We start from the raw sequence: 26296 nt of genomic DNA, 5'->3' as shown, positions 1-26296 counted from the left end.
AGTCGTCGGCGCGGAACACAAGCATGCAACTATACCGCATGCTAGCATATTTTTGCTTGATACACAATCTCTTGCCGACCAAATGGTTTTCTTTCAAATATGCCAAATTAATGTAATAAATTAACCAAGGCTACAGTGTATTTGTAGCTATTCAACCACAAATATCTTCTCCAACAAACATCTTCCTCGACTTGTCAACTTCATCTTCTTTGGAGGCGGTGATGACAACTGCGGGTAGAAGCGGCAATCGTCGCACCTCCGCACGTCTGGGGAAAGTCGGGGGATCTTTTGACGTCTCGTTGCTTTTCCACCACAAAACCCCCATTGACTTCTTTCCTCGACAACTTCTGCCAGGAATATGCAATGATTAAGGGCATTTAGCCAAAAGCATCATTTCAAGGCTCACATTCAAAGCTCATATCCCATAATAATCTACACCCATTCCCCCGCAATGCGCGCCCTTTCCCCGCTTGTCCTCCGGAGCTTGGGCTCGAGAGTTATCCCTCGCAGCTATCGTCCAGGACATTTCACGGCGCTGAAGAGTCTCTCCAGCTCAAATTCTAGGACAGTCGCCAGCTATACACATCCACACCATGCCTCCGCCCTTTCAGTATTACCGACTACTGTCGATACCTCTTCACCCGAATACCAAGAGAACAGCCAGCAGATGCAAGAACTCCTCGACCGAATGAGCAGCTTACACGGCAAAATTGCACAAGGAGGTCCAGAAAAGGCTCGTGAGAAACATCTTTCCAGAGGCAAAATGCTCCCTCGTGATCGTGTTTCCGCCCTCATCGACCCCGGCACTTCCTTCCTGGAACTGTCCCCTCTAGCCGGACACGAAGTGTACGATGAAGATGTTCCAGCCGGTGGAATCATCACTGGAATCGGCACGGTGGAAGGAGTCAACTGTATGATTGTTGCAAACGATAGTACCGTGAAGGGTGGCACATATTACCCGATCACGGTAAAGAAACATCTTCGCGCTCAGGCAATCGCTCAAGAGAATAGACTTCCGTGCATTTACCTCGTTGATTCGGGCGGTGCCAATCTTCCTCACCAGGCAGATGTCTTCCCAGACCGAGACCACTTCGGCCGGATCTTCTTTAACCAAGCGCGAATGAGCTCGCTTGGTATCCCACAACTTTCAGTCGTCATGGGTCCATGTACTGCTGGCGGCGCCTACGTACCCGCCATGAGCGATGAAACAATTATTGTCGAGAACCAAGGTACCATTTTCCTCGCGGGGCCACCACTCGTTAAAGCCGCGACGGGTGAAGTCGTTTCGGCAGAGGATTTGGGCGGTGGACAATTACATTCCAGTATCTCTGGTGTAACTGATTACCTTGCTGTCGACGATGCTCACGCTCTCGTATTAGCGAGGCGAAGTGTCGCGAACTTGAACTACCTTCCTACCAAACTCCCAGCCCAACTCGAAGATATCACCGTTAAAGAACCGATTTATGATCCCGAAGAACTGAACGGTATCGTCGGAACAAATCTTCGTCGTCAAATTCCCGCGCATGAAGTTATTGCTCGTATCGTTGATGGGAGTGAATTTGCCGAATTCAAGCGCGATTACGGATCTACGTTAGTTACGGGCTTTGCGCGGATCCATGGACATCGCGTCGGTATTGTAGCTAATAATGGGATTTTGTTCTCGGAGTCCTCGCTTAAGGGTGCGCATTTCATTGAACTTTGTGCTCAGCGTCGGATTCCATTGGTCTTTTTACAGAATATTTCGGGGTTCATGGTTGGTGCTGATGCTGAAAAGGGGGGGGATTGCGAAGAATGGAGCTAAGCTTGTGACTGCTGTTGCTTGTGCTGATGTTCCTAAATTTACGGTGGTTTTTGGTTCCAGTGCTGGTGCTGGTAACTATGGCATGTGGTAAGTCTGCATCTCTCGAGTTCTACTATGTTTTACAACCCGTCAATTCCCTTTATGGATCATAGCTAATTCTGAAATTTTTTGCCTCTATCTTAGTGGCCGCGCATATTCTCCGCGTTTGATGTTCATGTGGCCTAATGCTAAGATTGGCGTTATGGGTTCAGAACAATTATCCTCAGTCATGGAAGCTGTTGGTCGATCCGCGGATCCGGCACTGAAAGCTCGAATTGATCATGAATCAGAGGCAGTTTTCTCCTCGGCCAGACTGTGGGATGATGGTGTGATTCCACCGGCGCAAACGAGAAAGATGCTTGGTCTTGGATTGGCGGCTGCTGTGAGTGGTAAGGCTGAGCCAGATATTCAGACGAGATTTGGTGTATTCCGAATGTAATAAGATTATGGAATATGGAAAGATAAATATAGAGCCATGATTGGGACAGTCTATTCAATCTAGTATGTTATTTTTTGGGGGGTTTCCGAGGTTTGAGCTTCTGATTCTCTTGCTGCGTTTTGTATCATCGAGTAAGAGCGAGAGAAATGTATCCCAGAAAAGATGAAATTGTGAAAAGAAAAGAAAAAGAGACAAATACAAACACTTTTTATTCATGACTTTTGTGGCGTAGCCCGTAATTCCAAGACCCATAGTATGTAAGAATGAGATAGAAAGGGAAGCTAGGCTTGATATATAGCTTCGCCGAAGAAGATAAGAATAGAGTAAAATGAGAATAGCGAGAAGAAGGGGTGAAAGGGTAATGATAAGAACAAAAACAGCAGGACAATGGTATAATATGTGATGAATGGCGGCGACGCATCATTCTATGTAGAGGCGCAGATGGATAAAGCGTGGTCAAAACATCATTGGACACGTCAAGCGTGGATGCGGAGGCAGCGTGACTGAAGGTGGACGGTCCAGTTTTCCAGCATGGAATTCAGATGTCCAGTAAAAAGGGGGAAAGAAGAGCGTTAAGGTCGAGAAAAATCAAAGGGGGGTAGAACAGAATGGGAGTGGGCAATAGATATCATCAGGGACATATTTCATCAAAGGATAACGCATGGACTCTTTCGACGCTGGGACCGATTATCTCTATCTCGCTTTCGATCTTTCGTAGATCCCTCGCGCTTGCGAGAAGAATCACTTCCACCAGACCCTTGAAGATCTTTGCGAATGATTTGTCGGCATAAGTCGACGAAGACTTCGTTTACGTTTGCGCGGCGTCGGGCTGAGGTCTCGTAGTAAGGGGCATTGCCCCAGTTTTGGGAGAGTCCGAAGGCTCGTGCTCGTGGGACGGCACGGTCTTCTTCTAGATCTGATTTGTTGCCGACGATTACTAGGGGGACTTTCTCGTCGTCTTTGATGCGAATGATTTGTTCGCGGAGTTCGGAGAGTTCGTTTAGGGAGGAGGCGCTTGTAATTGAGAAGACGAGTAGGAATCCTTGGCCTTGCTTCATGTATAGTTCTCTGGTTGTTGGGTCAGATTTTGTTGATCGAGACTTTCGTTATGGTGTACGGGGTCAAGGGCATACCTCATGGCGGCTGAGGAATATTGTTAGCTTTGAATTTCTGGTGGGAAAGGGTTGACATTGTGCTTACTGAATTGTTCTGTTCCTGCTGTGTCGAGACTGGAGAAGGGCGCGCGAGAATGGTTAGTTTGTATGGATCTTTGATCTTAAGCACTGACACCTACATCTCCAATATACATTGTCGACCCTGAAAGCGCAATTTGTCAGTCTTATGTATGTCAATTCGACTTCTTGTAAAGATCACTCACGTCAACTTCGATCTGTTTGCGGTATGAATCCTCGATGGTGGGGTCATAGCTTTCGATCCAAACATTTTGAACGAATTGAGCTGTTAATGTATGAGCTTCTATGAATCCACGCGGTACCATCACAGCATCGCTGTCCAAACGGTAGGGGGATTGTGTGTACCAGTCAAACAGCTCTTTCCCACACCTCCAGCACCCAGAACAACAATATGATATTCCCGTCTATGCGCGACAAAGCAATTAGAAGCTGCATTGGCCTTGGCTGAGGATCAAGTCCAAGACAACTTACTGCGGACGCATGAATGCAGATTTTTTTTTCGTTTCTTTCTGTCCTTTCTTCGCTTTGCTTCTTCTCGTGGGGTTGTTATCGAGTCGCGCGGTAATGGAATTAGACGATGAAAAAAGAGGAATGACCAATCGCACGGGTCTAGATCGTTACGAGGATGAGGGCGAGGATGGTGTTATTGTTGACGAACGAGGGAAGGGGATGGCGGTGACGAAGACGGAAGGGGGAGGAGGAATCGTAGATGCAGACGAGAGAAGCAGTAATCAGTCGCACCGTATACCGCGAGAGAAGCTTCAATTGCACGATGGACCAGCCGATGAGGAGTTCAAGGAGGTGGAATCGGTTACATCGGTCTTCCAATGGCGGACTGGCTGGCACGCACGGACGTCTCAATGGGATTGTCGGCCCACGGCGCCACTTGGAGTGGGGATGAGATGGATAGATGAGTGTGAGAGAATGGGGAGAAGGGAGAGAATGAGTGCGTGTGATAGAAAATTGGGGGGGAAATCAAGCAAGAAAGAAGAAAGAAAAAAAGGGAGAGAAAACCTTAGCAGTGAAGAAAGAGGGAGAGAGGGAGAGAGAGTATAATTGACGACTCGAAGAGGGGAGATTCCAGAGCCAAAGCCTTTATTTGTGCGGGCCGAACTAGGGCGATGCCAGAAGACAGGGGAAAAACTCAGAAAATTACAATAGACTGCACAGAAAATGGACTACAATTTATGTACTGTATAAATGGATCACTGTACTCGTGAGTGTAAGTGACCTGATTCGGTATTGTTTGCAATCCTTTTATGCTATGTACATGCTCTCCACTATTCCCATTAACTATCTCTTGGATATTACATTGTATGTATAGTGCTGGCGGTGAAGATGATATTCCTTTTGTTTCCCGCACTCAATCCCAGACAAGACCACTCGGGCACTACTCCACCGATGATAGAATCGTGCATGGCTGAAGAATCCGGCAGAATGACAGTGCCGATGGGAAGTACTTCGTAGTCGCTTGGTGAATGGTCCAATTGTGACCTGTTCCGTCAGCCGCGGGTTAATTACGGGGTTGAAGAAGTCGAAGCCTGAATGCCGGGTATATGCAGCCTGAAAAAAAAGGAAAATATACTTGGGATTCTGGGTAATATGACGGGAAGTGCTGGTTAAATATCCGCTTTTTCTGTTTGATGTTACTTCTGCTTTGTTCAACTTGGAATATCAAATTGAATGTATCACGTCCCATGTACATCTACAAAAGCACGTGATGCCACCGCAACTGAGTCTTTCCATCGCACATAAGCTTGAAAAGAAGAAAGAATATGGTTTGAATGGAATAAGTATCTCTAGTAGCTATCACTTGTTAAAGAGAGATCCAATTCATTGGCTTTTTTTTTCTCTATCTTGTTGGATGGACCGGAGTAATTCAAGCCATGCTAGATCGATGAGCAATTACAATCGGGCCATCAAGATAGGTGGATTTCTGGCTCAGCCATGTGACAATGGACCTGCCCATTACCGCATAGTGTTCTATAAAAAAAGGTCATCTGCATGATGAGAAAGTACGTCGCAGGTGGGAGAAGGCCCGGTGGTAAGGAGTTACAAGAGTAGGCTAAGATTAGGCCAGGTACAATTATGATTTTGGGCATATGTACAATCTGCAACGATCACATTGATTGTACTATATGCAAGATGCTCATTAGTATTGATTTGGTCCTTGCTGACCAAGGGTACTGACGTCAAAATGCACAGAGGAGGTTCTAGTCCATGTCTCATGTATCTCCCGAGGTGTTCTGCATGCAAAGGTCCTATCACTGTGCATTTACTTTGGTAAGAAAAGCACGTGAGATATTCTACTTCACCACGACTTTAGAAATCGGACACATGCTCATAAAAATGGTTTGTATCAATAGAAATATACTCATCCTATAATGCACAATTCAAATTATACTCTTCTGTTCTTCTTTTTCGACCAAGTACTTGTATTCTCGACTGCTGCGGTTAACCCTAAAGCACGTCTGACCGCCGAGTACGTCATGAGGTCACGTGCTCCCGCACGGTCACGGAGGCACGAAGGCGCCAGCTCGACCCGGTTGCATTCTCCTCCCATCCCTCGATCCCATTGTCATCCGAACATATCTACGAAGCTCCATTTTCAAGAATTTTGAAGCCTATCTCTTCACAATGGCCTCTTTCCAGGATCGTGCCCAGCACGCCGTTGCCCAGCTCGACAAGGAGGTTCGTTCCTGTTCTCGTTTCCGTCTTGTGTGCGTTCGCTGGCGAAGCGCCAGCTGCAGCCTTCCCTCATCACCCAGTTTGCTGCTCTCCGTGAGCTGCGACGGTCTGCGATGAAAAGGTCTACAGCTTGGGAGCCATGGACGATATCCCCGACTGCTGTCCAGGATTGATATATCTGGCTTATCGATAATTTGGTGCTGACTATTGCCTTTTTCTGAATAATAGCTTTCCAAGTACCCCGTTCTGAACAACCTGGAGCGTCAGACCAACGTCCCTAAGGTCTACGTTATCCTGGGTCTCGTCGGTGTTTACTTCTTCCTTGTTTTCTTCAACATCGCTGGCGAGTTCCTTGTCAACTTCGCTGGTTTCCTCCTTCCCGGTTACTACTCCCTCCAGGCCCTCTTCACTTCGGGCACTGCGGATGACACTCAGGTAAGATCTACACAATTCTAAACAATCTTTGTATAACCTTAATTGAAAAAAATGCTAACAACTCTTTCCCATATAGTGGTTGACTGTATGTTCCCATGATCCATATTCCATCCCAGCCTCCCAGCTGCTCCGGGCACCGGACCGCGGTCCACGCGGATCTGGCCTTATCAGCTCCACGTGATACCAATCTTCGCGCATCGTTCAACTGACCATATGAAAATATAGTACTGGGTTGTCTTTGCCTTCCTGACCGTCATTGAGAGCGCCATCAGCGCTGCCTACTGGTTCCGTATGTACACCGATGACTCGCAATTCTCGCGACAAAAACTGACCTTATCGCAGCCTTCTACTACATCTTCAAGTTCGTCCTGATCCTCTGGATGGCTCTGCCCCAGACCAAGTATGTTTGCGCAATACAATAATAAACCCTTATGTCATCGACCAAATTACTCACCATTCAATAGCGGCGCTCAAATTGTTTTCCACTCTTTCCTCCAGCCCGTTGTTGGCCGCTTCTTCTCTAGCACCGGTACCTCTACCAACCTTCGCGCTCAAGCCGAGGCCGCTGCCAAGTCCCAGTAAACGGTACTCCTCTAGCTGATGCAGTTGCGAATGTTATTCAATGCTGTGTATCATGACCAGAGTCTAACGTGTGTCGTGGGACTTCATCTAAATTGATGTTTCATGTCACTGGGTACTTTACTTTTTAACGAAGCGCACCAAAGGCTAGACCATTTGGTGTAAACGAATGCCACTTGGAGGATGATGACAATAGAGTTGAAATGACTGGACGGAATCTACTCGGAGGATATTGACCGGACCGGGGTTGTATCGAATTGTCTTATGGAGGATGCTGTTTGATTGTGTTTTTGTCGTGGAGGGAAATCGTTGTTCGGAGCGTTGCCTTCGGGCAGAGAGGTGTTGCATGTTGGCTTTTGCCAGTTGTTTCATATATTAGGAACATAGCCCCGTAACTACTTGCTTCTTGGACAATATTCTGCATATACGTGCATCTTGTATGGTGACTGCTTATACACCGGTGTAGCGCTGCATTGTCTCGAAACACCGCCAAACCACTTAGTCTATTATTCACATCGCCTCCTGCATCGCCAATCGATGGGGTAGCAGAAAGTGGCAGAAACAAAAGGTGTTTCAGATAATGCAACAGCATTGTAGGTAATTGTCCTTATATCTTAGCAACCTTGAAGACTTGGACATTCTACGCTACTTCACAGTCGCTGACCCTGCTGAACTCTTCAAGCTCAATACAACAGTACGCATGAAAGTCGTTCGTAACATGCAGAAATCGTTTCCGAGTTATATTCATGCGAATTCATGCGATAGAGCTTTAATAGCTAGTATAACTCGGGCCGAAATATTTATTATTGATCAAGGACACAAGACCCTTGTAAATTCCTATGAGGTCCTGCCTCCATTAAAAATAGCCATCAGTCTTCCTGCGAATCCAGTGCTGGACTGTTCTTTGTCTGGTCAAGCACGATGACTTGACTGCAACCCCGTCTCTGCCAAGAATAGTCATCTATTGATTTCATGTTCACTGTCGCATTTGTCTTGCTTGAGTAAGTGAGTCATTCCACGTCTAGTATTCCCATAGTAAGCCTGTCCCTGGAGTCCAGATCCTGGACACGAGCAATATTGCGGGCTAGTACAGACCCATGCGATTACCCCAGCCATCGGTTCGAGGGTTGACGACGATGCGATAGGGGAATGGGTTTGATTCACTTGTTGTAATTGGTGGGATATGATCTTTGTCTTTATTGACGACGTTGAGGATTTTGAGAGTAGCTTTCTGAAGCATGTTTCCCATTGCCTTGCGGACTTTAGCTCGTTCTAGACAGTTATTTCGTTAGTATCTGTTGGATATAAGAGGGTAGTCGACCGGGGAGGGAATAAAATAGTCGGATCTCCAATTTCGCACTTTCAGCATAGGCAGATACTCTGGATATTATAACAGAGTAAACCGTTGTAAAAGAAAGTGAAAAAAGAAGAAATACCCGGTAAGACAACAGCTTGATAAGACCATCCCTTGACATCCGTGGTATCACAAGGAAATAGAGACCGGAAAGCCAAACTAACTTACCAGATTCAGTCCGCGGCGTCGCAATGGTAACATCTAATGTCCAAATTTCCCAACAAACCTCCTCCTCCCCTTTACCAGCAAGACCACCAAACCACATACCGGATCGCCGCCTCTTCTTCTCATAGAACTCAACAGCGATTCGTCCCCGAACACCTCCACCCCCACCTGCCTTTCCATCCTGCGTACCCGCAGCGGAAGAGAGATGCTGACGAACAAGCGCACTCACGCGAGACTCGATGAGTGTTTCTAGATCTGCATCGTTGATTGCAGGGAGAGTGAAGTCTAGGACATCGAAGGTGACGGGTCGAATGGAGGGGAAGTAGCGGTGGAAAAAGATTAGGTTGAGAACACCTGGATACGATTAGTTTTCTATGATGACAATACACCCTTCTGCTGGTCATTTTCAATTTGAGTAATTACCCTTCAGCACATCGCGAACTGTGGTGGTATCGGCGAAGATCTCCAGGAAGTACTCCGGAGGGGTTTTGCGGGGCTCCATCCCCGCCCGCAAAGGACCGGCCCAGCAGTTGGACCGGGTAAAGTGCCTAGATCCGGCTCTTTGGAATGAACTCGAAAAGAAATCGACAGGGAACGGCCGGAGGTGAAGGGAGTAAATTGCTGGAGATCAAAGAGGGCGAGGACAGGAGGAGGGGAGTGGTGAAGTGGTGGTGGTGGTGGTGGTGATCATGGAGTGAGGGGAGGTCAGATAATCGTAGCTTGCTTGGGTGGAGTGATGAGATGATGCCGATGCGCTCCTCTTCGGGGGGGGGCGGTTTCTATCGGCCATCGGACTGGGCCGAATGGGATTTATCGGGATTTTATTGGTTGGGGAAGATTGGATCCGAGCATGTTTTTATTGAAAGAGTGGCAATGTATGCAAGGGGTTCTGTTTTTCTATCGGGATGATGGTTGAAAGGGATCCTCTTAAGAAGGTACATATGTTGATTGCTAGGGTAAATTAGAAGAGTTATGTATTCTGCCTGTGTCTGATTTATCCCCTCGTTTGAATCGTGACTGGCTTCAATGCGGTGAGTAAGCCAATCAGCGACTTTGGCTTTCAACTAGTTTATTATTGTATGGAATTTATTACTATATTAGCACATATGATATATCTTAGTTACTGTTATACTGTTATAAATTCAAAGAAAAATGTGAGAAGGAAAATGATAATGGAAATTCTATTGAAGTATAGCCAACAAAGACTTCTGGTAATTCCAATTTTCATGAGGAATTAAACAGTATGTTTGGATCTGCCAATCATTGAATGCTTTGGACGACAAAATCCCCACTTGATTAGCAATCCGCCTCTGCATCTTCAGGAAGTAGAGGAAGGTCCAACCTGTCAAGCTGGATTTTATATACTTTTTCTTTTGCCTTATTACACGTTAAAAGTCTTCAAAATGGAAGCTTCAGGCCGAGAATTGGTAATCCGGAGACTTCTATCTCAGATCTTGGTCGTTCGGGGGAATTAATAATGTATGTATTTGATGTCATGCTAACGTGGGAATAGATGGGGAGTACAGTAGATGGCGAGAAATTCTATAAATAAAGTGCCAGTGGCAGGGAATACCTTTTTTCATCAGAAAGAACAGAAATTGAAATATCTCTTTCATCTTGAGCAGTCTTTATCCAAAAAAAAAAAAGGTTTCAAAATGGATTCTAGCAAGACACAGGTTCTCATTCTGGGTGCTACCGGATACATGTAAGTGCTTTCCCGGTCTCGGAACACAAGAAGAATAATGGAGGACTCGAATGACCCCTTTTTTTTTTCTTGTATCAGTGGTGGTTCATTCCTTGCAGAGCTCTTGGGGTCCTCAATGGCGTCGAAATTGAGCATATCTGCCCTCATTCGCCGCGAAGAGCAGGCGACAAAGTTGGAATCTATGGGAGTGAAGCCGTTGTTCTTCGACGGACTGGATGATTTGGAGAGTTGCAAGAAAGCAGCCTCTCAGCATAATTGTATGAACTATTCGCGATGAAAATGTCCAGATTTTGCTAATAGTCTATTATAGTCGTGATCAATGCTGCATCCGCATCCCATGATAGTTCTGCAAAGGCCCTCATTGAAGGTTTAGCACTTCGCCAGAAAACAACTGGAATGGATACTTACATGATCCACGTGGGTATCTCTTTGATAACAAGGAGGCTTTATGCAGAATCGAATAACTAACATGTTACAGACATCTGGAACCTCGATCTTGGGTGATCATCCTTACACAAGTACCCCACAGGATGAGAAAATCTGGTCCGATGAAAAAGACAACATTTTTGCGATGGAAAAGGGAAATCCTGAACGTTACGGCCAACGTGTGACTGATGTGACCGTCGTCGAGACTGGAAAAAACCTTGGCGTGAAAACGTACATCGTCGTGCCGCCCACAATTTGTAAGTTAACCGAATCTTCCCAAAATTGGAAACCTTTCTCACGGTTAGCAGACGGAAAAGGATCAGGTCCGTTCGCAACCCTGAGTCAACAGGTTCCCAACCTCGCACGCTTAGCTCGGAGACGTGGCTTTGTTGCCGTGATTGAAAGTGGTAGAGGGGTTTGTAATAGATCTATCTTTTGTCACTGGTACATATCAACTGACCTACATTCATAGATCTGGAATCATGTGCATATCGATGACCTCTCTGATTTCTATCTTCGTCTTTTCACCGCTATAATCGAGAAACGAGATTGGCTGCCCTCAGGCGCGGAGGCAATTTTCTTCGTCGAAAGTGGTGAGCATACATGGCTTCAGGTTAGTCAGGGTATTGCCGATGCCATGCATAAAAGAGGTCTTTTGGCGACGAATGATGTCCGCTCGATCGGTCTCAAGGAGGCAGCTGAGGCAATTACAAAAGGGAATGAAAGCCTTGTGGAGATTACTCTTGCGTCGAAGTGGGTGTTTTTGCTTCATTCCTATATTTTGACTTTTATACTCATTCTTTCTAGTTCGAGGGCTCGTGCCGATTTCGCTCGCAATCGTCTTGGCTGGACCACGGAGAGGGATCTTGATGATTTCCTGAATCACTTTGATGGTGAGGTGGAAGCTATGTTGGGAGAGCTCAGTGCTTAGATTGATGTTGATGTTTGTAGATTTGTTCGTCACACTGAATTAAACCTTGCAATCATTCAGCGATCCATGTATGATAGTACTTAGTAGTACAAAGATGGCCTTTCTTTCCTTGGGAAGCCACACCTTCACCTATTTGAAGGGCATTGGATGCTGTAAGACTTTATGAGATCAGATGGTCGAATCAAAAAATTTACGGAAGTCGATCTACCTTGAAGAAAGATTAAAATTATGAGAACTCGCACATGCTTATGCAGTGTCAATGCTACTTGGTTTGTGCCATATCAATGGGAATGATACCTTTCTACCAAAGTTGCACCTATAAAACAAGCTTGAAGCCACCAGAATCTGATAATGGTCGGACTTTTGATATCCTGTACGTTTGTATAGTTTTGCAATTCACCTCCTTAAGAGTAAACTTTCACTAAATAAATTGTAATCCTGTTAACTATTTTGGGCATATCGGACATTTTGAGTATAGGAGAACTATCAGCAAGAGCTCGATAACGAATTAATTCTTATATGAGATAGTAATGCGTATACTATAGCACATTGTATCACAATCTTACTGCCTCAATAATCCCATCATCTTCATCCACCGGATCCCAGAATCCACTCCCTGGAGATCGACGCTATTCAACAGAGCACGCCATTGCACTTTTGTCCTTTCAAGGCCACCATTGAATGCCATCATAGTCATATCTAGCTCGGCTGCAAATATTGAAGCACCTTGATCGGGGATAATCATGTCATGTATGAGAAGTTTAGAATAATCAGGGGTCATTGCTGACACGACATTCTCAAGAATTCTTATGCAGTTCTCGTCCGACCAATCATGCAGAATATGATGATAGAAATAGGCTCTCGCACCTGATTTTGTCAGAAAATCGATTCTGTAGATTAGTCCTGAAGGGGAACAAGTTACCTTTACTTGGTTACTCAGTGAAGAAATCATACTCGACAATTTCAATGCCTGTATCAAGATCGGAGAATTCTTTCGTAAGTCCTGGTAGGTCTTCCCAGATTATTCGTCCCTCATGCGGATATTTCCTCTTGAATGCGAGAATATTGAGATTTATTCCCGCCCCGATATCGACAAACCACGGTTTATCGGTCATGGCTCTGTTCAGGATCTGACTTTTCACAGGGTACCAATCTACCCAATATTGACGAGCCCCCATAGTATGACCCATGGACGTATGAAAATCATTTGCCAAAGAGGGAATAGATTCGATATATTCAAAGCCAGTCTTCTCCGTCTTGAAGGCGAATTGTGCGATTCCATTTCGATGATCGACTGGGCAGGTATAGCCATTTTGAGAAATAAACGTCGGGGCAGATTGCATGGCAGGAATTGGGAATTGGGAACTAAACGATATTACAGAATATCAAACTTGTCAACGTGGGGTGAGTTACACGGAGAATAGGCTTCGGGGGGGTTGAACTGACAGCATTCGATGACCAGCCGCGATATCCTTCTTGGCCATGGCTTTTGTGACTGTGGTTGCTTTCCACGTTCTCAAACCAACCTCCTTGACGAAGAAAATGGCGAATAGAACTTGTAGAATTCGAACTGAGAGTATGCGGTTTTAGTAACTCTAACATGCTTCTAGTGAGTTGATCTCAGCGATGAAAGTACCAATTAATAGCTCTTCGGCCCCAGAGAGCTGTGATAGTTCAGCAGAGGTGATAGGTCCTTTCTCGACTATCTACTTAAATAGATTGAGATCAATTGCTATTCGTGCACATGCGGATCGTGTAGGCTTTTGGACGGTTAGTTCGCTCAATGCGTTTATGAAAAGTTCAATGAACCTGAACGAAACAAACATTATAAGCTAGCTCGACGGCTATGTTCTCAGGCCTTTCTAGCTGACTCGTCAGCCGTCTACTGATCTGGAGACACTCTCTTCGAGCTTCTTCATTTTCTTTGTTACAAATTTTGAGTGCCAGGTCTTGTAATTTGAGTATTAGAACACTCAATGTTTCCCCGGGATTGTTATTGTTTGAAGCCATAGCAGACGATTGAGTTGATTGACAAGGCAATTATAGCGCAGAACCAAACTACTGCTGTCTAAAACTGGGAACAGGTGGAATATACGATCTTTCGGAGTTTAAGCAAGGCTCTCTCGGGTCAATACTAGTGAATTACCCCTGTCTTCATTGGGAAAAGGGACAAAATCCTGGTATGCATCGCGTTAGGCGCCCTTTTTCGGTAATACAACCTGCGTTCGCAGTAGGAACTTACACAGGACTCCCAAATGCATGTGTTCAATTATCAGATCAATGATAGGTTAAGACAGAGAGGTGCTCAAATTCTAGGAATCCTAGCAGGCGTTGATGGCACTACTATTTTGCCATTGATTTCCGTTGACACTGGCACCTCAGAATCAACGCCAGTTAGCGTCCGACATTGCTGTAAACACCCTGGCTGAAGTTATTGGAATCCTTGGGATTGACCGACCAGCTTCGGTTTTCAGATCTGAAAACAAAGCTACACTATATCCGTAATCACGTCTTCCGAACCAGCCAGTCATAAGTGGATATGTAGAATGATGAGAGCGAAAATATTGTTTCCTTTGAGAGGGGAAATGGCCAAGCCCACACTATTAACATTCAAAAGATATATTGATCCAATGCAGTCCAATCCGACACAGGATCGAACTCGACGGAATATTTGGTACCGATTGTCGGGTACAGTGAATTACCATGTCCGGCTCAAAAATGACATCTCTAAACGAAAATGTCATTTTGAGCACCTTTTTGCATTCACGAAAGACATTAGTACCTCTTGAAAATTTTCCTCGGGACTGAAAAGGCTATCAACGTACCGGTTTCCCATCCCCAAGCCTTGTTGTACATAGGGGTCTTCCCGTCTGGCACTTCGACGTTGTTTCCGGTTTGTTCTGGTCTAGTCGTTAATGTTATGAACGAGATTTCGTGATCTGAAAATCTTACGATTGAAAGCAATCATTTGTTTAGCACCCTTCACACAGCCATCCTTGTTGTCCTCGCAGTATTTGGCCACCTGGGCAGTAGCGACCTTTTTGGACGATGTTGAGCCAGTCACATTGCATTTGTAACCGGCCATGTACCTATTTTGTGCCTATTGGTTAGTACGAGTAGCTGATAGTTTAGGATTGACGTCAGGAGAACTTACATATTTGGCTGTCCGCAACCATTTGGAACCTCAATAATTGTTAGCTATGATTATATTGTCCTTGAGGGATATCAACTTACCCAAAGCCAAGCGCAAGTGCAACCACCCTCGGGGCAAGAAGGGAGATCGGGGACCTCATAGGTAGTGAGGCGTTTCCACGGGGTGCTGGGATTCTGGCTTAGATATTTCATTCTGCTTCGTGTTGGGAAATACTTACTGTTCCTGGACTGTGAACACAACCAGATTGTCCATTGTGACTTTAGCCATGTTAGATTGGTAGCTAATAGCAAACGCTGTACCGGCAGCCATCGACTGATTGTTTGTGTGCATTGCTCCATCGTCCTGAATGCAATCAGGTGGGCTTCCAGGACCAGCCCAGTTATCGTCATGATCTTTTCCATCCGGCCAAGCCGAAGTAAATTTTCCGTCATAGGAAAGTGTAGTCATGGCGCGGTTGTGTGCTAATTCCACGGTGAATTCCCCCCCCCAGCGGGAAGTTCGAGAATATCATCATTTTTCGGCGGTGCAGTATCACAGCCGCGGTCATGCTGAAACCACCAGTTGTCTTGGGTGAGGTTGTATAGTGGCGCGACGGCGGTGTTTGTGTTTGGATCGTCGGTAGAAGGGTCGGGCCCTCCCAGACAGTACATGCCTTTGGTCCAAGCAACAGTATGTGCCTGGACCAAGGCGATCATGGTAAAGAATGCAATTTTTGGGATCATATTGGATACTTGAAGATAAAAAGGGAGCGGTGATTGATTTAGAAAAGAATGAAAGCTGCGAAGAGCCAGTTGGGAAGATTGGCATTTATAGGAGGAAAATTAGAGATTATTCAACACTAAAGATCGAAAGCATCTTGAATATGACAATTAGAAGCTATACATAGGAGCCGAACGTACAGAATTATTATGGGTCGCAAAGACCCTGATCAATTTACCCCTGCGACCATTTGATGTTTCAGGGTTCTTTCAAAGCCTAAATAGATGAAAACAGACCCACATGGCTGCTCCAAGATGCTGATGGAAGCTGCCAGATAGCCAATTGCACAAGTACATCCTTCTGGATGCCAAGAGGAAAGTCAATAACGAGTACAGGTGGTTCAGCATTAGCGAAAACGACTTAAAAGGGGAATTGCTCTTTTACTACGAAGTAGTATGCTGTCAACCTTGAACAGGATCTGATATGAGAATGACAGCGTACTCGGACTGGCGCAGTGAAGATGTTTGAGGACTCGGCGCTAAACGATGAATATCAGCAAATTCATTTAGAATGTGGAACTGCTACTCATGAATCCCATCTGGGTTGCTTCTGTCAGAAACCTGAATTTGCATACTACTGGCGAATTTGGACTTCATGTCCCATCACCCTGTTCATCTTCAGCCACCCTACCTAGGTATACCCCCCGGACTTCTTTTTATGCTCTTTTGTAGAGATCTCAAAGGCTTTGTGCGTCTATAAGTCGTCATATTGGATTATAATGTCCATCCGTGGACCCTACAGCACATATATTTCCGCAATGTCAATTTGTGACACAACACTTTGAATGCCATTGGCTTTCCACTGATAATATGTGAAAGACCCTGATATATGAAACTTCTCTATAATGTTCCAAATTATATAGATCCGGGGTTAAAGCGGCATGCCAAGCTTACCTCATCAGGCTATTACCACGCCGAATCTGGGGTTGAGGGGAGCATCTACTGATTGATTGATTATTGTTTAGGATCAGTCATGAGTAACTGCATCATTTACTGAGTATTTTGTGGAAATATAGTAAATCCGTATTTTTTATTCTTTTTTTCAAAATATCACTAATGCACTGCTCTACTTTCAATACTTACAAACCGGTTCGATCACAGTCTTCTCCGCATTGAGTCTAGCCGAGGCCGTTCCAACTTCCCAACTTCCCCCCCGACTCGAACGATCGGCAAAGACCACTTCCCTCCGTTGCACATGGACGGGTTCTGGCATCATCACCTGCCATCCTGCCATCAATCGAACTCATCTTTCACACCAACATGATTGGGGCCACGAGGCGCTGGTTTCAGCGCAATCGCAAGGGTCTTGCGATCGGAGCTGGCGTGTTAGGCGCGGGCTATCTGGCTGGCCAGTACTTACTCTCCAAGATCTCTGAGGCGCGTGAGCGCATGAGCAGTGATCGCATTGCACGAGAAAAGTAGGTCATTGCTATCTCTCCATTCCCATTCTGTGAACTGGATGCCTCTTGTTGTTTTATCGGCGTGACCGCCAGCTTGTGATGGACCCAATTCCTCTCAAGCCACATCGAGTTCACATTGGGCTAACCGACTACATCAACAGTTTACGACGCCGTTTCGAGCAAAATCAAACCGACTGCACCTATACTGTCCTTGCCCTACTACCGACCGCAACCGAGAATGTCATTGAGGCGCTTCCCGTGGAAGAGCTCACCAAGGAGCTACAGAAGAAGCGGGCCGAGAGACTGGCCCGCATCAGTGCCGGAGAAGGTACGGGCTCAGACATGAGTTCTGTATCTCCGAGTTTGCCTGAGGACGACCGCAAAAGTCTTTCCAGCTTCCAGAGCGAGGGCTATGTGCATGCTAGTCAAGTGGGCGAGGCTGCGGACACGGAGGGACAACCTCAAGTGAAGCGAAACAAAACTCAGCTTTGGAACGAGGTTAAAATCACATGTATGTGCAAATAAACTGGACTGGATACAGTCATCAAAACCATGTGCTGTCAACTAACCCATTCTCAGCAATCACCCGGTCCTTCACCCTCATCTATACTCTCTCGTTGCTCACCATCTTCACCCGTATCCAACTCAACCTGCTCGGTCGCCGAAATTACCTGTCTAGCGTCATATCCCTTGCCACTCCTTCGGCTGATTCGACTATCAGCCTTGAGGACCACGATGACGATCTGACCCAAACCCTGGGGGATGACTTCGAAACCAACCGACGATATCTTGCTTTCAGCTGGTGGCTACTTCACCGTGGTTGGCAGGAGTTGATGCAACGCGTTCAGCCCGCCGTGGAGGAGGTCTTTGGCCCTCTCAACCCACGTGAGGATATCAGTCTCTCTAAGTTATCGGAGTTGACCCTCCAAATCCGGAAGAAGGTTGAAGGTAACACGGAAGATGAGCGTCGGTAAGGATAAAATCCCGTATTCTAGTATTATGAATTCCCTAATGCTTACTTGAATCTCCTAATAGTTCTAGAAAATGGCTCCAATGTCTGCTCCCACCAACAGAGGAGGAAGAGACTGTTCTACGCGAGTCAGGCGTGGAGGGAGTGGCAGACCCAACCTCCTCCCAGACCGCGTCCAAACTTCGTCATCTCCTTGACGAGACCGCTGATCTGATTGATTCACCTTCTTTCTCATTTGTCTTTACACTTCTTAACAATGAGGGCTTCTCCACCTTAGTTGACCAGAAGTGCGCTAACGAGGCGTTTAAGACCTCGGCTACTGTCCCCGAAACTGCACCCCAGTCATTTGACTCGATTGCCACAGTTATCCCGCCTTCCTCGGAGCGCAAGACTAAGCTTGCTAATCTTCTTGCTGTCATGGCTCGCCAAGCACACGTCATTGGCAATGGTACACATCAGCCTAACGAATACCTCGCACCCATGGAGCAGAATGTTCGTGAGCTAGAGGCTTTCTCTGCCGTGATCTATAGCTCCAACTTTGATCTTGAGCTGCTTGGCGCTAGCCGCAAGGATTTTACAACAGAGGGAGGGGATGCCACTCAGGTGAACCTGGGCTCATCCTCATTTTCTCCCATGATGGTGGACAGGGATATTGAGACTGAGAACCCTGCTCAGAGCGGCCCTGTTCTTGTTGATATGGACGAGCCAGAAACCGAGCTAGTCTCGCCCGCGGCCAGAGAACAGACGCAGGAGTTTCTCCCAGCGACTGGTGCAGATTCAGCCTTCGAGCGCGCCTGGGGCAAGGCTACGGATGATGATCAACCCACCACAACGACCGAGGCTTGACTTGGATAGCTGTTTTTTTTTTTTGCTGTTTCTTGCCAATACCCTTGTTGCATCTGTGATATTGTCTCACTAGGCGCCACTGTCTTAGACTGGGTCGGGCTAATGATTATATGTCTATACTTGCTAGGTACATTCCTACTATCTCTGCATTGTTGAGTTCCCTGTAATTTCATTCTCATACAATTTCCACTTTTATCATTTCACTATCAGCCGACTCGGATGAATGTACTTTCAATTCTGCTTAGCGTCGTACACCATCTCCCCCTTGTACCATGTTTGAGAAACCTTTGCTTCTAGAAGTAATTCGGGCGTCCATTGCATGTCCACTACCAAAAAGTCCGCACTCAGTCCTTGCTTCAAGCTCCCAGTCCAGGAATCGGCAAATCGTGCATAAGCCGCTCCAGTGGTAGCAGCAGTAGCAGCTTCGGCCAGACTGAGTCCAAAATGAGGGTTCACAGTCTTGGTAGTCTCAGGCTCAAGAGCTGACCGTCTGGTGGTGGCATTGTAGAGATTAGGGAAAGGGAAATGGCGCGCAGTAGGCGCATCAGTACCAATAGCGAGAGGCGCACCACCATCCAGAAACTCCTTATATGCAAAGGCCCGTTTGCATCGATCTGGTCCAACTAGTGTTGGCCATGCTTTGAAAAGAGTTGGATCAGAGTGTACGGGTTGTACGGATGCAGTGATTCCTAGTTGACCGAGACGTTTTGCGTCCTCCGAGGTCGTCAATTCCAGATGTTCGATTCTGTGTCTTCGGCCTGGAGTTCCGACTTCGGCTAAGATATTGATGGCCTGGTTGATTGCCTTGTCACCAATTGCATGGATCGCACATTGGATACCGGCTTTGTCGGCTCGTTGAACGACTTCTTTTAATTTATCGGCCGGCCAGATTGGTTCCACTGGATCGGATTTTCCGGTATATGGTTGGAGTAGGGCAGCGGTACATCCGTCGACGACACCATCGCAGATGAGTTTGATCCCGACGACTGTGAATCTGGGATCTGTGTACTTCGCGTTTAGCTCGATGGCTCTATCGACGAAGCTGAAGTTTGCTTGTTGATCATCTGTGTATGGAACAAGCCAGTGGGCTGCGATGTGGAAAGGCACGAGCTTGTCACGGCGATATTCCTCGAGGAGTGACCATGTTTCTTCATCCATGGCCATGTCGACTACTCCGGTGTAGCCCGCAGCCGTGTATGAGGAGACAGCAAGGTCCAAGGCACTGACTTTGTCTTCTCTGGAGTAAAGATTCTCAACGAATGGCCAAGCAAGATTCATCAGAGCAGACTCGTCCAAAAGACCCGATGCCCGTCCATTTTCATCCCGATGAATAGTGCCGCCAGGAAGATCCGGAGCCGTATGTGCCTTCATTTCATCGAGTGCAGCTGAATTACACCACATGGAGTGAAGATCGAAGGAGTCGATGAAAATTGGTCGTGGATCTATATCATCCAGCATACTCGCAAGAGCAACTCCTTTGGTAGAAGATTGAATCCATCCTCGGCAGAGGATTCGAGGAACTGATGGGTTCGCTTCCGCGTAGGATTTGATCATTTCTCGAATTTGATCGAGAGAAGTACATTCGATCAAGTTCACTTTTCGCAACGAGTGGCCATATTGAAGAATATGAACATGGGCATCAATGAAACCCGGAACCACGACGCGATTATCTAGATCGATCATCTTTGCATCTTTCGGAATTTCAACATCATTTAGCGATCCGACGTATGAAATTCGATCATTCTCGATGATCATTCCATCTGCGAATTCATTGTCACCGTTGTCGGAGGCCAGTGATGGCGAGAAAATTCGACCATTGCGAAAGACAGATGTCATTTTTGAAAGAATCCTCTGTGAGAAACGCAAGATTTGATTTGTGATTTCGTGGAGAGCAATTGATGATTTGATACTTTAGCAGTCCTACTTATTTAATCATTCGCGTGGGGCGCATCGGAAACTAGTGACATTCCCGGGTCTCTAGAAATTTCCCCAAATGAATATCACAAGGGGAGTAGCAGATGAAATGATGGAAATCGGAGAAATGGAGGGATTTGGAGAGTCATTTGCGTATCAGCTTAAAAGATACGAGCTCGGCAGCTTAAAAATGGATGTATTGAAGGCGAAGTCAAGCATCTTCCTTGTTAATTGGCCCAATACCAAGACTCAGCATGGGTAGGCGATGTCACAATTGTGGAGTGGCGCAATTTGACGCCATTGGTTTATTTCGTGGATTTGTGGGGGTTCAAGATGCGAGAGATAGGCGATTCGGTAAACCATGAATATCATCATCCTCCGAAATATCACGGTTGCCTTGGTATTTCCGAGGGTAAGTTTTGATCATGTTGTAGGTTGTTGTTGTTATTGTTGGATACTGCATTTCTACTGTGTTCCGCCATAATAGTTCCACCACGGAAAAGACTAGAAGAGGCCTTATGGCCTTATTTAACTTTTTATAAAGTGAAGTAATACCATATTCATATGATCTACTCGTTAAATCAGAACATAAATTTGTATCAAATTCTACACAGGTAGTCTCCTGCTAGAAGACAACAGTGGAGATTGCCAAAATAGATTATAACTCTTAACAACACTTGCAATTCATCCTCTTAGGTAAATCTTATTACCCCAGGCTCCAAAGATCTTCTATTTCTATTTCCCCGCATTGACAGATTCCGACAGATGATAAGCTTCATTTGATTCCCGCTTGTTATTGGTCGTTGCTTCAAACTTCCCTTTTCAGGATAGGGCTGTTCCACGTTTCCCAGCTAACCTCGACGTTGAATGGTTAGAGATCATCGGCTTCTCCAGCCGATGATGATAAGGGCAGCGTCGAGCTATCATCCTGGACTGCCGTTTACTATACCGAAGACTCATTGGGATGGTTTTTTAATGACTTTCGTCCCAGGATATCTATCCCATGACCCCTTGCTCGAGAATTCAAATTCTCTCAGTATTCTCCCACCATTGTGAATACTAGCACTACGAACTTGGAAGGCGATGTCTCCTCACAGTCAAGATATAGATCCTACCTGGCCACCAGGAACAGTTCGTCTAGAAGGTATGTTGCACGGGAATACTTGATGGCGTATACCTTCGCATCTTCCCTCGTTAACGTGATAGTTTACCAGATCTCAGTGCGGGCTCTGAGGTGATCCTAGAGCCTAAGCCCAGCAAAGACCCAAATGATCCCCTAGTAAGTATACCAAAGTGACAATACATAAGGGAAGCTATGTGCTAACCGAAAGAATCTCAGAATTGGCCACGATGGAGGAAACATCTGAACTTCGGCCTGGTGTCATACTATGTTGTAATGGTCATGGCCTTGTGAGAAATAAATACACCCCACCCCAAGCCCATTTTGAAATAGAACTGATGAATTCAGGATTAACGTCGCCACCGTTACCTGGGGTCCCCTGAATCTCGAACTGGGATTTAGCTACGCTCTACTCAACGATAGTTACGCCGCTGGCTGTGGTGCCTTAGCGATCGGGGGTATCTTCCTCATCCCCTTTGCTCTCAAATTCGGCCGACGACCAATCTACGTTCTCAGTACAGCAATCCAATGCGGAATCAGTATTTGGTCAGCTCGCATGCAAAATGTCGCTGATCTCATGCTTGTGAATATCCTGAGCTGTATCGTCGGAGCACTTTCAGAAGTCATGGTGCAGATGACTGTTGCCGATATTTATTTTGTTCACGAGCGAGGACTTATGAATACCATTTATTATTGGTTCATGACTATCGGTACATCTCTTGCACCACTTGCTGGAGGTTTCATAACCCTTTCCCAGGGCTGGCGGTGGGTATGGTGGTGGATGGCTATATTATTTGGTGTCGGGCTTATGGTCTTCATCTTCTTCTACGAAGAAACGATGTTTGCCATTGAGCCCATTGATGGGGTCCCTATCAATGATAGAGGGTTTCCAAAGCCAGTCTCCGATAAAGATGCCGAGGCACTGGGCCATGAAGAAATTGATACCGCGAAGCGTGAGCGTGAACCGGTACCTTATGAGCCGGTCGAAGTGGACTGGTCCATTCCGAAGAAAACTTACCTGCAGAAATTGTCATTATGGTCAAACTCACCAATGTCGTTCGGTCAACTAGCTAAACATAGCTATAGACCATTTCTAATTATGTTCAGCATCCCCGCTGTCCTTTTTATGGCTATTGAATATGGCGTTATGACCGCCTGCACAACAGTTCCAGTGACTACCCTTTCTTCTGTCATGACATTACCACCTTACAATTTTGGGTCAGCGCAAATTGGTCTCATGGGAATTCCCCCATTTGTTGGTACCTGCTTGGCAACCATTTTTTGCGGTCCTCTTAGTGATTCGATCGTTCTTTATCTTGCCAAGAGAAATGGGGGAATCTATGAGCCTGAGATGCGTCTTTGGCTTTGCTTAGCATTTACACCACTCGTCCCTGCTGGACTTTTTATGTTTGGAATTGGATTGAATAATGGCTCTCATTGGCTTCTGCCGGCGTTTGGTCTCGGCGTCAGCGCATTCGGAGTTGTTCCAGCCAGCAGTGCCGCACTCACTTATTTGACCGATGCATATACCGATGTAAGTTCCTTTTGACCTTTGACCTGAAGCCCAATTGCTCAATAAATATCCAGATTATTGCAGATTCGGTTGTTGCACTGACTTTTGTCCGTAATGTCATCTCTACTGTTTTTGTCTTTGCTCTTCAGCCATGGGTTGACCGTGTCGGCTTGAACTGGTTCTACATCACCTTTGGCTTGATCACAATGGTTATCATGATGGGAAACTTGATATTTATTTACTTTGGGAAAGTGTTCAGAGTTAAGCTGGCACATAAATATCGTCATTTTGGTTCACAACTATCGGCCTTGTGAACATTGACAAACACTAAACCAACGAACTATTGAAGTTCGTTGGTTTTGCCGGAGAGAAATATAGTAGCAAGAGAAATTCTCTATTTTTATGATTTTTTATTAACTCAAATCGGTTATGTCCTAGATATATTCCCGATGCTGCGACTACAATAGTCCAAAATTAAGTATTTTGTAGGACTCTAGATTTTCGTACGTATCTCCTGGGTTTGCCTTTCTAGGACTCCAGAGGGCCTCGCCTTGCGCATGAGTTGTCTGAAAAGCGTACCAAATCCCTTTCGTATCCTCGGCACAACTAGCCAACCAACTGAATTTTCTTGTCAAGGTTACAGTGGTTTTGCCGAGCTGTCATAGAGCGAATGACTTGCTCGTATGCAAGCCAGGAAGATCAGGTGGGAGCGGGGAGCATCCGATAGGAAGATATTCGCTACCGATATTCCGTAGTAGTATAAAGATAAAGGAATCCTTGCAGGAAATACACTCTATATCATTAAAACAGAACTTAACTTCTTTTCAGTCAAAATTCAAAGATGGAGAGTTGCAAAGTTGCAATCATACAGCTTTGTCCCAAGGTATAAGCAAGCTTACCTAGTCAATCTTGTTTGCTAATATCAGTACACTGACAACCGTGGCGTTCAATAGCCTAACGAAATAGAAGGAAATCACCGGCGAGCAATTGATTTTATCAGGGAGGCTGCTTCTACTGGTGCACATCTGGCAGTTCTCCCGGAATACCACCTCGCCGATTTCTACCCTAGCCATGACCCAGAAATCCGACAACGATGCGCCAACTGGAAGAAATATCTTGATGCATACTGTCGCCTGGCAAAGGAATGTAATATCTGCATTGTACCTGGCTCACTTGGAGAGTTGCACAATGACAACACCCTTGTCAACTCAGCTTACTTCATCGACAACGAAGGGAACATACGAGGAAAATACGAAAAGAAAAATTTATGGCATCCAGAAAGACCTTTCGTGAAGGGTTCCAGCAATGATACTCGCCATATTGCGTTCGATACACCTCTAGGCAAAGTGGGATTACTTATCTGCTGGGATTTAGCATTTCCTGAAGCATTTCGAGAACTTATCTCTCAAGGTGCGAAGATGATTATTACGCCCGCTTTCTGGAGATACAGTGATGCGTCTGAGATCGGCATGAAATATAATCCAGAGTCGGAGGGTAAATTTTTGGACGCTGCTGTTGTGAGTCGCGCATTTGAGAATACTTGTGCGGTTTTGTTTTGCAATGTTGCTGGACCGGCAAGTGAGGGATTTGCTGGGCTTTCTCAAGTTGCAATGCCATTCTTAGGCTGCGTGGATAGATTCGACAATAGTGATGAGGGTATGAAGATTGTGTCGCTTGATATGAAAGTTTTGGAGGAGGCGGAAAGTGTGTACAAAATTCGTGAAGATCTAGCTAGCCCGGATTGGCATTATGGCTATCGCCGATGATACTCAGCATAGGTATGCTGGAGTTTTCATATTATGGTGCACCGAATCTACGGGCAATACAAAGCACTATAATCGAAGCATCAGACTCTGTTAAGTCTCGTGTTCTCCAAGTGAAGAAGCAATTCAGCTTACATCGTATCTCTTATTGAAGCTAGGTTTTCGTCTCTGGTCTGATACCATAGCTTCACATAACCAGTACCACCCACGAATAAAAAAAATTTAAGATGATCTGTTCTATGCTCGTCCTATTATGAGAGATTGTACATGTAGTATGGTTGAACTATCAAAAAGCTAACAGTGGCAGATAACTGCCTCGATGTATTAAAGGCGCAAGTAGAAACGCAGGGGGGATTCGCCCAAAATTATGAGAAGAGACCTTCCAAAGAAAATTATATGCAATACTTTCCAGGTTCAAGCTGATAGCTCGAGACCGAAGTGATTGATTTTTGTTCTCTAGCCAACGTTGGAAGATGCAATAATGGTGCTTTCATAACAATTGCACTAGGGTAGTTAGTATGTACACTAAAATAGTGTAAGAGAGTGGAGGCATAGGATAGGCTCTGCCCAAAGTGGCATCAATAACATGGTTACAGGGCTTAAAAAAATAACGAAGAAGGACAGCAATCAGCAGTACGCAGTATGCTAGAAAAAGTCAAGGGTCCAAGGTATCCGGGGATAAGATCAAAATGAGCAAGCGAAGTGGCGTTACAAATGCCGGCCATTCCGTCAGGCTGCCTAATTCCCGACATTTTCTGGAGAACTCCAATGTAGAATGGACTGGAAAGCCCGCATAATTTCCCAGGGGCATTGAGGCTTGTGGCGTTCGGTGTGTTGAATAGTTTCAATCATCAGACCGCGGGGGCGTATTACTGCGCCTGCCCTGAACAAGATTCGTCCACACGTTGAAAGGTGTTTGTCCGACAAGAATCAAAGCGTCTTGCCTTTTTCAGATTAGATTGGGGGCGAATACATGGTGATTGGTTAATGATTTGGAGCTAAGATATGATAGTGCTGGAATTTCGGAGCAAACGAGGTTTTCGGGCTGCGTCCGGTATCCACTTTGACCCTGTGAGAAAAAAGAAAAACATGGAATTTCTGGG

General features: G+C 45.8%; 13 protein-coding genes across 13 annotated transcripts; 7 read left to right on the top strand and 6 right to left on the bottom strand.

Annotated features, from left to right (window-relative positions):
• Positions 1-451: 451 nt before the first annotated feature.
• Positions 452-2279, top strand: N7469_002558 (putative 3-methylcrotonyl-CoA carboxylase, beta subunit (MccB); the record flags this gene model as incomplete). The annotated part of the gene is made up of 3 exons (XM_056641478.1): positions 452-1746; positions 1775-1888; positions 1985-2279. 3 exons carry the CDS (start codon positions 452-454, stop codon positions 2277-2279), a joined length of 1704 nt encoding a protein of 567 aa, XP_056503972.1.
• A 647-nt stretch (positions 2280-2926) lies between these two features.
• On the bottom strand, positions 2927-3954 carry N7469_002557 (uncharacterized protein; the record flags this gene model as incomplete). Its single annotated transcript, XM_056641477.1, has 7 exons — positions 2927-3347; positions 3413-3422; positions 3480-3508; positions 3574-3596; positions 3658-3737; positions 3818-3876; positions 3944-3954. The coding sequence occupies 7 exons, from the start codon at positions 3952-3954 to the stop codon at positions 2927-2929; spliced, it is 633 nt and encodes a 210-aa protein (XP_056503971.1).
• An 82-nt stretch (positions 3955-4036) lies between these two features.
• Positions 4037-4532, top strand: N7469_002556 (uncharacterized protein; the record flags this gene model as incomplete). Its single annotated transcript, XM_056641476.1, has 2 exons — positions 4037-4388; positions 4495-4532. 2 exons carry the CDS (start codon positions 4037-4039, stop codon positions 4530-4532), a joined length of 390 nt encoding a protein of 129 aa, XP_056503970.1.
• A 1577-nt stretch (positions 4533-6109) lies between these two features.
• Positions 6110-7177, top strand: yop1 (putative membrane biogenesis protein (Yop1); the record flags this gene model as incomplete). Its single annotated transcript, XM_056641475.1, has 6 exons — positions 6110-6163; positions 6389-6595; positions 6672-6680; positions 6821-6884; positions 6938-6995; positions 7060-7177. The coding sequence occupies 6 exons, from the start codon at positions 6110-6112 to the stop codon at positions 7175-7177; spliced, it is 510 nt and encodes a 169-aa protein (XP_056503969.1).
• Positions 7178-8258: 1081 nt separating this feature from the next.
• N7469_002554 (autophagy-related protein 101) lies at positions 8259-9195 on the bottom strand (the record flags this gene model as incomplete). The annotated part of the gene is made up of 3 exons (XM_056641474.1): positions 8259-8446; positions 8697-9047; positions 9117-9195. 3 exons carry the CDS (start codon positions 9193-9195, stop codon positions 8259-8261), a joined length of 618 nt encoding a protein of 205 aa, XP_056503968.1.
• A 1153-nt stretch (positions 9196-10348) lies between these two features.
• Positions 10349-11755, top strand: N7469_002553 (uncharacterized protein; the record flags this gene model as incomplete). Its single annotated transcript, XM_056641473.1, has 7 exons — positions 10349-10398; positions 10477-10655; positions 10709-10815; positions 10877-11081; positions 11133-11239; positions 11297-11577; positions 11632-11755. The coding sequence occupies 7 exons, from the start codon at positions 10349-10351 to the stop codon at positions 11753-11755; spliced, it is 1053 nt and encodes a 350-aa protein (XP_056503967.1).
• Positions 11756-12687: 932 nt separating this feature from the next.
• N7469_002552 (sterigmatocystin 8-O-methyltransferase) lies at positions 12688-13098 on the bottom strand (the record flags this gene model as incomplete). Its single annotated transcript, XM_056641472.1, has 1 exon — positions 12688-13098. The coding sequence occupies one exon, from the start codon at positions 13096-13098 to the stop codon at positions 12688-12690; it is 411 nt and encodes a 136-aa protein (XP_056503966.1).
• A 1562-nt stretch (positions 13099-14660) lies between these two features.
• On the bottom strand, positions 14661-15356 carry N7469_002551 (uncharacterized protein; the record flags this gene model as incomplete). The annotated part of the gene is made up of 2 exons (XM_056641471.1): positions 14661-14844; positions 15127-15356. 2 exons carry the CDS (start codon positions 15354-15356, stop codon positions 14661-14663), a joined length of 414 nt encoding a protein of 137 aa, XP_056503965.1.
• Positions 15357-15370: 14 nt separating this feature from the next.
• Positions 15371-15604, bottom strand: N7469_002550 (uncharacterized protein; the record flags this gene model as incomplete). Its single annotated transcript, XM_056641470.1, has 1 exon — positions 15371-15604. One exon carries the CDS (start codon positions 15602-15604, stop codon positions 15371-15373), a length of 234 nt encoding a protein of 77 aa, XP_056503964.1.
• Positions 15605-16927: 1323 nt separating this feature from the next.
• Positions 16928-18883, top strand: N7469_002549 (peroxisomal biogenesis factor 3; the record flags this gene model as incomplete). Its single annotated transcript, XM_056641469.1, has 4 exons — positions 16928-17085; positions 17229-17578; positions 17647-18037; positions 18103-18883. The coding sequence occupies 4 exons, from the start codon at positions 16928-16930 to the stop codon at positions 18881-18883; spliced, it is 1680 nt and encodes a 559-aa protein (XP_056503963.1).
• Positions 18884-19114: 231 nt separating this feature from the next.
• Positions 19115-20719, bottom strand: N7469_002548 (amidohydrolase; the record flags this gene model as incomplete). Its single annotated transcript, XM_056641468.1, has 1 exon — positions 19115-20719. The coding sequence occupies one exon, from the start codon at positions 20717-20719 to the stop codon at positions 19115-19117; it is 1605 nt and encodes a 534-aa protein (XP_056503962.1).
• Positions 20720-21880: 1161 nt separating this feature from the next.
• N7469_002547 (uncharacterized protein) lies at positions 21881-23744 on the top strand (the record flags this gene model as incomplete). Its single annotated transcript, XM_056641467.1, has 5 exons — positions 21881-21941; positions 22012-22076; positions 22137-22207; positions 22266-23451; positions 23505-23744. 5 exons carry the CDS (start codon positions 21881-21883, stop codon positions 23742-23744), a joined length of 1623 nt encoding a protein of 540 aa, XP_056503961.1.
• Positions 23745-24271: 527 nt separating this feature from the next.
• Positions 24272-25196, top strand: N7469_002546 (carbon-nitrogen hydrolase family protein; the record flags this gene model as incomplete). The annotated part of the gene is made up of 2 exons (XM_056641466.1): positions 24272-24313; positions 24384-25196. The coding sequence occupies 2 exons, from the start codon at positions 24272-24274 to the stop codon at positions 25194-25196; spliced, it is 855 nt and encodes a 284-aa protein (XP_056503960.1).
• Between the last annotated feature and the right edge of the window lie 1100 nt (positions 25197-26296).

The sequence above is a fragment of the Penicillium citrinum genome (genome assembly GCF_028827155.1).
Source record: "Penicillium citrinum strain IBT 23319 chromosome Unknown utg000002l:1.0-3833315.0:1.0-3834789.0, whole genome shotgun sequence".
Classification (NCBI taxonomy): domain Eukaryota; kingdom Fungi; phylum Ascomycota; class Eurotiomycetes; order Eurotiales; family Aspergillaceae; genus Penicillium; species Penicillium citrinum.
Note: the sequence above shows the minus strand (reverse complement) of the source record. Positions and strands in the feature narration are given on the sequence as shown.